Genomic DNA, 14218 nt, shown 5'->3' on the forward strand with positions numbered 1-14218 from the left:
TCAAACTTGCATCCTGTGCTTGCCGTAATCTTTGCCCCAAACGTTTCAAGACCTGAACTGAACTGACATGCTGAATTCAGTTCCAGTCTCTGAGCATTCGGACTTGACACTATGCAAATTAGATGAGTTGGTTGCATCAGACACGTTTGTGGGTTTTAGGCCTAAAGGATATGAACTCATGACCCTTGGTAACAGAGGAATCAACATCCTGATGGAAGTTATATACAGAGATAACTGTTCCTGTAATGAGTTTGTTTGTACGAGGCTTTAAGCTAAGGAAATTCATACTCTATTAACAGGTTAGCTTGTGTCTCACCACAATATTTTGCTCCCATTAATACCAAGAGTCCTGACTTCAAATCACGAACACATACACATACAAATTGCCTGTAATATTGACAAGCATCTCAAGTGTGAGTGCTGAGGGGAGACTGTCCCCATTCTCAGAAGGGAGCATTTCCAGCTACTTCAAAAGTAAGCTTTCTGCCGCCAGGGGACAGTAGGTGTGTCCACTGGGAGAGACTTTTATCCAAATTTGGGGCTAAGGGTCTTTGAAGGCCCAACCCATTCACTCAAAATGTAATTATTTAAGTCTATGTGGATAGGGAATAACAATGATTGGTAATCTGCACCAATCATAAGACAGTGACCCCACAATCCGGAGAACAGTGATTCCATTCTCACTAATGGATGGAGCATCAGGACTACCATGCACCCTGCCGCTCCATTCAACTCTATGGGGCAACGGGATACTTATCGGAATAGTGAGTGTCACGGTGCATGCCCTTTAGTGATAACTGGATCCCTCTTCTCCAGATTGCAGGGGTCCCATTTTCGTGATTGGTTGGGATTACAGCAGTTGGGCCCTCACCAATCACACTATCCCTGTGGATAGGGGATAACTTAGAAACTTGGGACAAACACTTTAAAATGACATCTCTGTGATACCGAACCTTTTCTTTTAAATTTGTTGTTATGAAAATCTTCTATTTTTTTTTGTATTTTATCAGTGTTTTTGTTTTTTTTGTTTTATTGAAGGTAATATGTGCTATGGCACCACTACTTTATGATGAACTGTAGCTTAATTGGGATTTAACAATCTACATTGTTTTGTAGTACATAGTAATGTTATTTGACCTCGGTTATAATTTTGTTTATAGTTCCGAAACTATTCCTCTATCTCTAAGCTACTTGTTGTGGTTGTTTCTATCCCCTGGTAGTAGACTGCAGACAATATATGTCCATGTGCTTTAATATGTGTAATTAATTCATTTAGGAAATGGGCAACTTTACCTGGATTTCTTTCTAAACAGTGCCACACCTGCCTACAGGTTGTATGTGGTATTGCAGCTCAATTCACTCCAATAGTCTGAAGCAGCGATGCTATTCAGTTAATAAAAATTTTGATAATGTGTTTTACGTCATGTTATCTATATATGAAGTCCTTTGTTTTATTAAAAAAAAATACTAGTGTCCTATGCAGGTCTAATCCAGATCGGAAAATACATAAATCCTGCTGTTTGTTTTCCTTAGCGGTAGAATAGAGGGATAGTTTTGTGTTATGAAACACTGCAGTCTGATGGATTTTATTTCTTTACCTACTTCTGCCACATTATGTAGAATATTTAAATAAAGATTGTTTTTATACTTTTTGTTTTGTAATTTGTTTTATAAGGTAAATTTAAAAAAATGTGAAGAAATTGTTGCAAATAATCCTGACCAAAAGGTACATGTCCACATAAATCTGATGACAGAGAAGTACCTTATTGGAAGAATTATTTTTCGAGCAGAATACAATATTCTTAAAATCTGTGTTTATTTCCACATATTAAAAGCATAAACAACTTGGATTTAGACACATCCTTATTCATGGGGCATTTTGGGAGAAGGTCTTGGGGGGGGGGGTTGGTGGGAAGGGGTTCCATCAATCGCTGGACCAAAGAATAGCTACAAGGTTTGTGTTTCACACTGGAGGACTTTGCATGGTGTCTCTTTACCTGGAATGTTTATTGGTATTAATGGCCATTGTGTAATGCTTGATTTCTCCTGGGGGTGGCGCTGCAGGGTAACACTTTGTTTCAAGGATTATCCACAGATTACATTTGGTCATTGTATCCACTGATCATTTTATCACAAGGGTGACTCTTCATTAACCTTTAACATTCATTTCAAAGCAATTTTCTCTCCTGTTTCTAATGGATTTAGAAAAAAATGACAGTATTTTAAAGATAATTTCAGTGCTGTTCTTCTTGGAAACATGGTGCCAGATGCTTTCAGTGAATCTCTATAGTTGGTTGTGTTTCCCCCTGCTAGTAGTACAGGCCTGTGCTCCCCAGGGAATTCCAGTTATTCTTGGAGGAAGTTTGGATTGATCACAGTAGTTGTAGCACTTTTATACAGTGGGTTTTGTGCCTGTAGAGGAGTAAATATATTAGATTGATCTTGTCTAACACAAGCAATAAGCAGTAGTCCTAGAATCAAAGCTACATCTCTCTGCAGGTTCCAATCTTTAAGGGAACTTCCTTAGACAATCACAGCTAAAGAGAAACCTTTCCCACCTCCATCAACTCCGACATGCTTTAATACATACAACTCAACTGATTCTGCCGTAGTTGGAGTTTTCTTTCTAGTCCCCATAATTCTAAAGTAATTTTCTGATCAGATGTGTGGGGCCAGGCCATCTTCTCGAATCCCCAGTGCCACCCATGAACAGTGGACAACCTTATTAAAATATTGGGTATTCAAACTATGTTAATTCAAATAGGTAGTTTCATATGGGTGCTCTCGGGATGGTAGATGGTCTGGCTCCTCCTATATGACACAGAGCTGTTGACATTGATAGCTCACAAATGATTTGGGCTACGGAAACACTACCGGCAGTAGAGCAAGATCTACTAAATAATGTAGAGAGTTGGATTTGGTGAAGATAGTTAAAGGGGAATTCCGGGAATATGAACGTCTGACACAAAAACCCATGATGATATAAATAAATGAATGTAACAAAACTCAATGTCATTAGTCACAAAACGGGCCTTAATTCATTTGATTTTATGATTTACAAAATGTATGGCCTATCTAAAGTAGGTGGAGTTATCACTAAGATGGCCGCCACTGGAAACTACAAGTCCCATGATCCTTTCGTTCTCAGTAACTCCTCCTCCCTCTTATGCGCTGCTCCCGGTGATGATATAACAGACTTTCTTGCTCTGTTACTATAGTAATGATGTGTAATTGCCATCCCGGCACATCACCACAACACTGGCCATACTGGATGCACTGCAAGCAACCCACTACAGCCAAACATAGTGGTGATCACATGACCTGCCCAGGCAGGCAGGTGCAGGACATGTGATGTGGACACGTGGCCAGCCGCCATTTTCTGTCCTGTGTCAGATCTGCAACAGACCGCGCGGAGGAAATTAACGGACTGATTAAAGGGCCAGTAGCATTTTAATTCTTCATTACAGTCTATGTCAACAGTATTTTCTGCTAAGGGGAGCAACATTTTAAATAACTAATTACACATTAGCTTATATTTTGAGTACCCATTTGTATATGAGTTGTGCTTATTCCTGGAATACCCCTTTAACGGTCCTTTTTAATTAAGACATCATACTATTGTCACAAGGTAGAGAATTAGTAAGGTGTTACATTATGTATAGGGTAATACAATGTGGAAAATCATATGATTTTCAACTCTGTTCGTGTGAAACTGAGCTTACAGTAAAAGTCTGGGCTTCAGGTTAGGAAATGTATTAAAGGACATCTACCACCAGGATGAAGAATTGTAAACCAAGCACACTGACATACTTGTGTGTGCCCCCTCTCGTAGGATCCACTCTTCTTTAAGCTTCCTAGAAGCTTTAGAAAAAAAAGGGCTTTAAAAATATATGCAAATTAGTCTGAGGGGCTCCTGGTGCCATTAAGGCATATGGAGCACAGAGACTCATTTGCATAATTGGAAAAGCCTTAAAAATAACAGGGCATAAGAAGCTAAAAGAAGAGCATATCCTGCCAGTGGGGGCACACATCAGTATGTCAGTGTGCTTGGTTTACAAGCCTTCATTCTGGTGGTAGATGTCCTTTAAGTATTAGGTCAATGGGGCAGATTCATTAATCACGTGTGTCAAAAATGTCTGAAATGCCTTCTGACACATTTTTAAACCTTTTTTTTTTTTTACTTTTCTGACTTGTCTGATAACACAATAATGAATCTGTTGCAGCATAAGGCAGTGTTGTCGAGCTCTGCACTGTCTGAGCCTGTGACACAATAATGAATTCCCCCCCCATCCCATTGTGTCTGAGCAAAAACTGTTCTAGTAGCTCATGGCAACCAATCAGAGCTCAGCTTTCATTTTCCCACAGAAGCTGAACTCCGACTGGTTGCCATGAGCAACTAAAACAGACTTTCAGACAATTTTTTTAAATGAGGCCCTGATGTTTGGTGGAATTATTGTAATCTGTATGGAGAGAACTTATACTGACATCATTCCACTGCTCCTGGCTCCGGGCCTTCATGAAGCGGCTGTACTCCTGGCGGTCAAACATCTCCACGGTGACTCGATATAAGACAATGACCAGCAACCCAATGAAGACTATACCCAAAACCAAGCCCAGGATGAGCTGCTGTGTATGATCCTGGATCTCTGGAAAAATAAATATATATATGGACTGTCATTTCCATCAGGGCAACTCTTATTACTCCTATTATTTATTACTATTTTTACCTGGGTACTACGGTGATTCCATACTATGGCTACAGACACGGGGATAATTTTACTAGACCATTCCCCCCCCCCCCCACCCCCCCCAAAAAAATAAAAATGCATATTTACAATGTCTACAATAAAGTTTCTTTATATGTTCCTGGGATAGCACAACAGATAATGATGGGGAAGCAGCTATTGATCTCTTTATGATTTACATAGTGTCCCATTTATACAAGTTTCTGTGCCTGCTTAGTGTCTTAGAAAAAGAAGCATAACAATTTGACATCTCCAGGTTTTATGTAAATTACAGATTGTTAAAACTTCTATATCCTTGAATTTTTATCCTGGTCACTGGTCCTAATAATTGACCAGATAAAATATGAGAATGATGACTTCTAATCCTGTAAAGGTCGTCTTTGCAGCAATCACCACATTTAGATCACAAACAAGACAGACAGGATGGCATGCTATCTATATAGATAACACTGACCCATCATTACATCACTACTGACAATAGATGATGTCACAGCTTATCTCCTCCCCCTCCCTGTACAATGACCTCTATATAGATAACACTGACCCATCATTACATCACTTCTGACAATAGATGATGTCACAGCTTATCTCCTCCTCCTCCCTGTACAATGACCTCTATATAGATAACACTGACCCATCATTACATCACTACTGACAATAGATGATGTCACAGCTTATCTCCTCCTCCCTGTACAATGACCTCTATATAGATAACACTGACCCATCATTACATCACTACTGACAATAGATGATGTCACAGCTTATCTCCTCCTCCTCCCTGTACAATGACCTCTATATAGATAACACTGACCCATCATTACATCACTACTGACAATAGATGATGTCACAGCTTATCTCCTCCTCCCTGTACAATGACCTCTATATAGATAACACTGACCCATCATTACATCACTACTGACAATAGATGATGTCACAGCTTATCTCCTCCCCCTTCCTGTACAATGACCTCTATATAGATAAAACTAACCCATCATTACATCACTACTGACAATAGATGATGTCACAGCTTATCTCCTCCTCCTCCCTGTACAATGACCTCTATATAGATAACACTGACCCATCATTACATCACTACTGACAATAGATGATGTCACAGCTTATCTCCTCCCCCTTCCTGTACAATGACCTCTATATAGATAAAACTAACCCATCATTACATCACTACTGACAATAGATGATGTCACAGCTTATCTCCTCCCCCTTCCTGTACAATGATCTCTATATAGATAAAACTGACCCATCATTACATCACTACTGACAATAGATGATGTCACAGCTTATCTCCTCCTCCTTCCTGTACAATGACCTCTATATAGATAACACTGACCTATCATTAAATCACTACTGACAATAGATGATGTCACAGCTAATCTCCTCCCCCTCCCTGTACAATGACCTCTATATAGATAACACTGACCTAACATTACATCACTACTGACAATAGATGATGTCACAGCTTATCTCCTCCCCCTCCCTGTACAATGACCTCTAAATAGATCACGCTGACCCATCATTACAAAACTTCTGCCTCCAATACAGCTCAATGAGTCAGCTCCAGTCTATCACTGACTTTGGTAAAGCTTATTACTGAATGTGGAAAACAGCGCAGAAGAAAGATGCTATTTAGGTGAATATCATTAGACTCTTTGCTATCATGCTGCACCCTAAGACTTGTTGCCCACAATATAGTTTTTTCTGACGCATTCATGTGGGTTCAGTTGTTGTAGATCCCGTCCTGTAATTCACGCATGGAGCAGGTTAGTCCAAACCAACCTGCTCATGGGCAACAGGCCTTAGGAGAAGTAAACCTGAGTGAAGTTGGCCCCCCCCACCTTGTTAAAATCAAACAAAATTGGTGTCAAACGTTTGTGCTACGTTTGTGCTGGTTTGTGCAGCAGAAATTTTCGTTTGAGCCGCTGTCGTTTTAAAGATTTTAATGAAAGTTTCCAGAGGTCATCAAAGGTCAACCAGCCCCCCCACATTGCCCAAATCAAACAAAACTGGGACTGAACAATTCTGCTACGTTTGTGCTGGTTTGTGCTGCTCAAATGTTAGTGCTACGTTTGTGCAGCAAAAATTTTCGTTTGTGCCGCTATCATTTTTAAGGTACCGTATTTTCCGGACTATAAGGCGCACTTAAAAGCCTTGGATTTCCGTGGAAATCCAAAGTGCGCCTTATAGTCCGGTGCGCCCTATGTATGGCGCTGGGCAGCGGAGCATACTTACATAGGTCCCCGCTACCGGAGACCGGAGACAGCAGATCTCCAGCGGGAACTGCAGACCACGCGGCACGAACAACTTCTGCCGCGTGGTCTGCAGTTCCCGCTGGAGATCTGCTGTCTCCGGTAGCGGGGACCTATGTAAGTATGGTCCGCTGCCCTCCACCACCTCCCCCTCACCTTCCCCGCTCACCTTCCCCGCGTTCCCCGTCGCATCTCGGTGTCGCGTCCCGTCGGGTCTCCGCTCCGCCCCCGGACCTCCGCCACGCCCCCGGACCCCGCGCCTTATAGTCCGATGCGCCTTATATATGGAATTATTACATATATAAGGCGCATCGGACTAATGCGCCTTATAGTCCGGTGCGCCCTATAGGGCAAAAAATACGGTATGTTCAGGTGTTTAGGATGAACTGGTAAAAAACAAACCTAGTGACACTTCCCTGGTTTGACCATCAGGGGGAGCTTGCAAACACATTGTACTTTGGAAGAAATGAACTCTTATGACCTCTGCAAAAAAATATGAATATATTAAAAATGATAGCGGCACAAACGAAAATTTTTGCTGCACAAACCAGCACAAAAGTAGCACTAACATTTGACACCAGTTTTGTTTGATTCGGTTAATGTGGGGGGGCTGTTTGAACTTTTGACCTTTAATTTTTTGTTCATATATTCAAAACAAAAGCAGCACAAACAAAAATTTGAGCAGCACAAACCAGCACAAATGTAGCAGAGTTGTTTGGTCCCAGATTTGTTTGATTTGGGCAATGTGGGGGGGGGGGGGGGCTGGTTGATCTCTGATGACCTCTGGAAACTTTCATTAAAATCTTAAAAACGATAGCAGCACAAACGAAAATTTTTGCTGCACAAACCAGCACAAACGTAGCACAAACGTTTGACACCAATTTTGTTTGATTTGAACTAGGTGGGGGGGGGGGCCAACTTCACTCAAGTGAGAAGTAAGGGTCCAGGCAGAAGAAATATGTAAGAAAGTTATACACAACTATAGAGGCTTACCAATACTAATACACTGTATACATCATATTTACCTTGCTTTTCTTTCACAAGAATATGCACTAATTCTCCATCTTCTGTGACATGGAAAGTTAGGAGTGAGTCTTCCCCTTTCTCCTGGCACCAGCCCTCCTTCTCCTTCCCGCCCCAGTCTGAGGCTTTCAGCATGGTGACAATGACATGGCCACAGGATAGGCTGCAGTTGTCCTTTAAAAATCCGGTTGAAAATGCCTGACACTCTGTACACGTACTGCAATGAAAAAGTAAAGAATAAAAAAGTTCCTCTTCATTTCTGATACATTGCTTTCTAAATGGGTCTTGTCCCTCTCCTAACATGTCTGTCATAGTAAATACTTGGATTCCCCATCGAGTTTCAAGTCTGGGACATGTCACTTGTAGCTGTGTTATTCTTTTCCTATTAATTCTACTGGAGTGTGATGAATAAATTGATAGCGGTTTGTTACCGTTCCAAAAAGGGGTGTGTCCTAACACCTGCGGCTGTCATTGGAAAGGGTCTGTTTGCACCACAGATGAGCAGCACAGGGCAAAGTTAGTATAAAAGATGCTACACAATGGTCATATTATTAAGAAAACAATCATTGCCTAAAACAGACATGACCCAGGCATTAGAGCACTTCTCACCAGGAAGTACTATAAGGTCCAGGTGTGGGAAAGGGTTAAACCCCCCAGTAACCTCATCTCATATAATATATAACAATATATAACTCTTCTATGCTTATTTTACATGACTTTGTTGGAGATTTGTTTATAGGTTAAGAGGTGAGATTTCACATAAAAGAGGGAATTCTAGAAAGGACATTTCATACCCACCCTGAGGAGTCCCTTTAAGGGATTCTTCAGAAATCAAGACAATGGGGCTCATTTACTAAAGGTCTAAATCGTGCATTTTCGTCGGGTTTCCAGAATATTTCCGATTTGTGCCGAATTGCCCCAGGATTTTGGCGCACCCGATCGGATTGTGGCGCATCGGTTTTCACGCGACAGAAAAATGGGTGCGTGGCCATCGGAAAAACCTGCGTGATTCGGATTTGTGTCGCAAGAATAACATACACCGGGACGAAGAAGGTGAACTCTGGCAGACTTCAGCGCAGCAGTTCCACCTAGTGGACATCGGGCATACGACCTTAGTGAATCCCTGCAGAACCCGAATCAGCATCGGAGAACGCGTTGCTGGATCGCGAATGGACCGAGTAAGTAAATGAGCCCCCAATTTCTCACATGTGCCTTTTATTTGATTCTGCAACCACTTCACTCATGAAACCTATGTGTTTTCCTATGTAACAAAAACTTCAAAGTAGAACCCACCTGTACTTCTGACATGGCGTCTGGCATCCGGGGCACTCACTGCACAGCTTGTTTAGGTAGCCCTGGTCACAGACACATTTGTTACATTCACACCTTCCATGTCCGCTGCATATCCCCTCCGGTGTGATACATGCGCTGGTATCCAGGCTGCAGCTGCATGCGCTGCCGCTGTAGTTAGAGGTACACTCACAGGTACCACATTTGCAGACTCCCCTGCTAAGACCTGAAAGGATAAACTAGTGTTTTAGTTATTATACTATAATGAAATCACAATGGGAAGAGTCTGCACACTTACCTCCACACAGCTGTCCTTCATATCTCTCACAGCTGGCATCATCGCACTCGCAGAACAGGCCGTGCACGTGTTTATTGCAGGCACAGCGCCCACATTCACACTTCCCACGCCCATTACATGCCACTGTGCCGTTCATGCAGCCTTCGTTGGAATCATATTTATTTTGGTGGCATTCACAGTGTTTTCCTTTATATCCATCCATGCAGCTGCAAAAAGAAATACTTCACTGAGCGAGTTCACATCTCAGGCAGAACCACATGCAGAACAGAACAGTCTGTATGTATCCATGTACTGTGACATCACTGTGTGTATTATACCTGTACTGTGACATCACTGTGTGTATTATACCTGTACTGTGACATCACTGTGTGTATTATCCATGTACAGTGACATCGCTGTGTGTATTATCTCTGTACTGTGACATTGCTGTGTGTATTATCCCTGTACTGTGACATCATTGTGTGTATTATCCCTGTACTGTGACATCACTGTGTGTATTATCCCTGTACTGTGACATCACTGTGTGTATTATCCCTGTACTGTGACATCACTGTGTGTATTATCCCTGTACTGTGACATCACTGTGTGTATTATCTCTGTACTGTGACATCGTTGTGTGTATTATCCATGTACAGTGACATCGCTGTGTGTATTATCTCTGTACTGTGACATCACTGTGTGTATTATCCCTGTACTGTGACATCACTGTGTGTATTATCTCTGTACAGTGATATCACTGTGTGTATTATCTCTGTAAAGTGATATCACTGTGTGTATTATCCCTGTACGGTGACACAGCTCCATCCCAGCCTACATCTGCTACCAGGCTGGTGAGCCAATTCCTGAGGACACCTCTCCATCACCACTCCAGGACCAGTTCTGCTGTGAATCGTTTAGGCCCATTGTCTGTTGTTCAATAAAGAACCGTGACTTATTTTGCAGAACGTTGCCTCCGTCTGATCCCTGGATACGGCTGTTACCACCACGGGCTCCCCATCCATCACCCATGGACATATATTACAGACAGGGAGATCCACTACATCAGCCTCTCCCTCCATATTTCTTGCACACACCACCTGCTAGAGACCTGCCAGATTCCCTCCGGTCCCCATACCAAGCACCGTAACCACAGCGTGCCCAGATCGCAACCGCCAGCCACTCTGCTATGCTGGGACCCGGCTGCCTCCAAGCCCCAAGAAAATGCTCGGCCCTGATGGGGGATGTTGCACCTGGTGCGTATGAAGTAAAAGATGATTGTATTATGTTATAGATTGATAGGATTACCTGCAGATGCCACAGCTGTAGTTTCCAGCAGTGCCCGAGCAGTAGCTGGAGAAGGCTTCCTCATCCTCACAGTTGCAGTGACACACAGACTCAACGTCCACATTTATCTCTTCATTGAATCCCAGCACCCTAAGCTTGAAGCTCTGCAATCCGTCCTGACACATCTTCTCATCCATCCAAAGCGTCACATTAAAATCCACCTGTGAGAATTCATATTAGAACATCCAAGTCACTTGAGAACATCTCACCTTCCAACTTATGGTTCCTTTATATGTCACAGGAATCATGGAAGGATCGTATGAAATGTGTCAGGATAACAGTCATTGTTATCTGCACGTTCATCCCTCGTGTTAGAAAGCTGCACTTGTCAAGAGCACCTCCAAATGGAAAATGAAACATGGTTCCCTTTAAATAACATAATCATTTTTATCTATGTTATACATTGACGGGACACGATCTCTAGAGCACAGAAGCACAGATAGCCTCTCTCCAGTCTGGCTCTGCTCAACAGGACCATTCCCCTCCTCCACTGTCGTCAGTAATGACCATAATAAACTACAGATAGTGTTAGGTATTGTCCCTGGAAATGTATGTAACCATACCCATAACTCTACTCTGAGTGACTACTAGAAGTATCCTATCAAATTCCTGATACAGCTCCTGCACTTAGCAGAGGGGAGTCTGAGGAGCAGCAGAGAGCAGAAAGCTCTTCAGGCTAAAAGACCAAACCAAAGGTGTTGCAAGAGCTCCTGCCTACAGCTTGGGATGGTCAAACCTGCAGTTCCCTGTCAATCATTACCTATAATTATAGCACCCAATTTGCTAACTAGTATATTTGGTATGAACTAGGTCGTCCTGTGCTGGAGAAGTCATCCTGACACCACCACCCTTACCATAGAGAGCATAATTCGCATATTGGGGGCCAAATCTAACAGCTCTGAAATCAAGGGAACAACACCTATGCAGATTCTCCTGTATTTGTTGTATTTTATACACAAGATTATTATATATCTGTACCTACCATTTGGTTTATCTTGACCCCTGAACACTGACCATTTGGCTGCCCCTCCTTAGTAGAGTCCGGACAATGGGAATCATAGGAGATATGAATTCCTTTTGGTAAATTCACATGTTCCAAGTTCACTGTGGATGACAAATTCTAAAAAAAATGTTATTAAAACACTTTATAAATCACTTCAAGGTTGTATCCCTATTATATAAAGGGGACATGTACCATTTGTCAGGAATAGGGCATATGTTTGTTTTTTTTAGTCTTGCTTAACACAATATTTGGCTTTTTTTAGCGCGAAACATGTGTAAATCAAGCTTCAACATCTGAAAGCATGCAAAATACAAAGGTAAATAAGGCACCAACATTTATACAGGTTCTTATACCTCTTGTGTCCCCCCTTCATCCTCATAGACTGTAAGCTCTTGTGTCACCCCCTCATCCTCATAGACTGTAAGCTCTTGTGTCACCCCCTCATCCCCATAGACTGTAAGCTCTTCTGTCCCCCCTTCATCCTCATAGACTGTAAGCTCTTGTGTCCCCCCTCATCCTCATAGACTGTAAGCTCTTGTGTCACCCCCTCATCCTCATAGACTGTAAGCTCTTGTGTCCCCCCTTCATCCTCATAGACTGTAAGCTCTTGTGTCCCCCCTCATCCTCATAGACTGTAAGCTCTTGTGTCACCCCCTCATCCTCATAGACTGTAAGCTCTTGTGTCACCTCCTCATCCTCATAGACTGTCAGCTCTTGCGTCACCCCTTCATCCTTATAGACCAGTGGTGGCGAACCTATGGCACGGGTGCCAGAGGTGGCACTCTGAAGCCTTTTTGTGGGCACCCAGGCCTTCATCCCAACATAGAGTTTGCCAGCTAGGACTCAAAGCTTCCTCCTGTGATACAATACATCCCAGGATGTGCCGCGCTCAGCGCTATTTTAAAGTCACAGCCTTGGCTGCCAGGACTACAGGAGGAGCGATGAGGTGTGGATAGAGATGGATTGTCATTGGAGCTCCTGCTCTGGGTCCCCTGATTCTGCCTCTTCAGGGGACCCTGGAGGAAAACTACAATCCAAATTTCTCCATCATCTTTCTATTGTATTGGTGAACTCAGGATGCCAATACGATTAAAACCTGTGATCAGGGGTGCACCTAGCCTTTCTGCTGCCTGAGGCGAACTATAAAAAGACGCCCCCCCCCCCACTCCATGTATGTAATATATCAGGGAGTGTCAGGACCAGACCCAATCATATCGGTTTAATGTTAAAATAAAGCAATGCAAAATACATACAGCATCCCTCCATGTACTATATAATACACACAGCGAGCTACCACAAAGCACAAATACATACAACAATCCGCCATATAATATAAAATCAATACAGCATGCCGCCATATACCATATAATACATACAGCATGCCGCCATATACCATATAATACATACAGTGTGCCGCCATATACCATATAATACATACAGCGTGCCGCCATATACCATATAATACATACAGCATGCCCCCATATACCATATAATACATACAGTGTGCCGCCATATACCATATAATACATACAGCGTGCCGCCATATACCATATAATACATACAGCATGCCCCCATATACCATATAATACATACAGTGTGCCGCCATATACCATATAATACATACAGCGTGCCGCCATATTCCATATCATACATACAGTGTGCCGCCATATACCATATAATACATACAGCGTGCCCCCATATACCATATAATACATACAGTGTGCCCCCATATACCATATAATACATAGTGTGCCCCTATATACCATATAATACATACAGTGTACCGCCATATACCATATAATACATACAGTGTGCCCCCATATACCATATAATACATACAGTGTGCTGCCATATACCATATAATACATACAGCGTGCCCCCATATACCATATAATACATACAGTGTGCCCCCATATACCATATAATACATAGTGTGCCCCTATATACCATATAATACATACAGTGTACCGCCATATACCATATAATACATACAGTGTGCCCCCATATACCATATAATACATACAGGGTGCCCCCATATACCATATAATACATACAGCGTGCCGCCATTTACCATATAATACATACAGCGTGCCACTATATACCATATAATACATACAGCGTGCCGCCATATACCATATAATACATACAGCGTGCCCCCATATACCATATAATACATACAGCGTGCCCCCATATACCATATAATACATATAGTGTGCCGCCATATACCATATAATACATACAGCGTGCCCCCATATACCATATAATACATACA

The 14218-nt window shown here is 42.3% G+C and overlaps 1 protein-coding gene across 2 annotated transcripts in view; it reads right to left on the bottom strand.

Moving 5' to 3' along the window:
- Positions 1-1827: 1827 nt before the first annotated feature.
- Positions 1828-14218, bottom strand: part of ITGB7 (integrin subunit beta 7) — a 40652-nt gene continuing 28261 nt past the window's right edge. For both annotated transcript variants that reach the window (XM_072134611.1, XM_072134610.1), the window contains exons 10-16: positions 11926-12063; positions 10905-11104; positions 9621-9826; positions 9326-9548; positions 8035-8249; positions 4486-4646; positions 1828-2412 (exon numbers count right to left, since the gene is read on the bottom strand). In XM_072134611.1, coding sequence (XP_071990712.1) covers positions 2347-2412; positions 4486-4646; positions 8035-8249; positions 9326-9548; positions 9621-9826; positions 10905-11104; positions 11926-12063 — 1209 coding nt within the window. In that variant the 3' untranslated portion in view covers positions 1828-2346. The remainder of the gene's footprint in view (positions 2413-4485; positions 4647-8034; positions 8250-9325; positions 9549-9620; positions 9827-10904; positions 11105-11925; positions 12064-14218) is intronic.

This window comes from Engystomops pustulosus, chromosome 2, assembly GCF_040894005.1.
Source record: "Engystomops pustulosus chromosome 2, aEngPut4.maternal, whole genome shotgun sequence".
Lineage (NCBI taxonomy): Eukaryota > Metazoa > Chordata > Amphibia > Anura > Leptodactylidae > Engystomops > Engystomops pustulosus.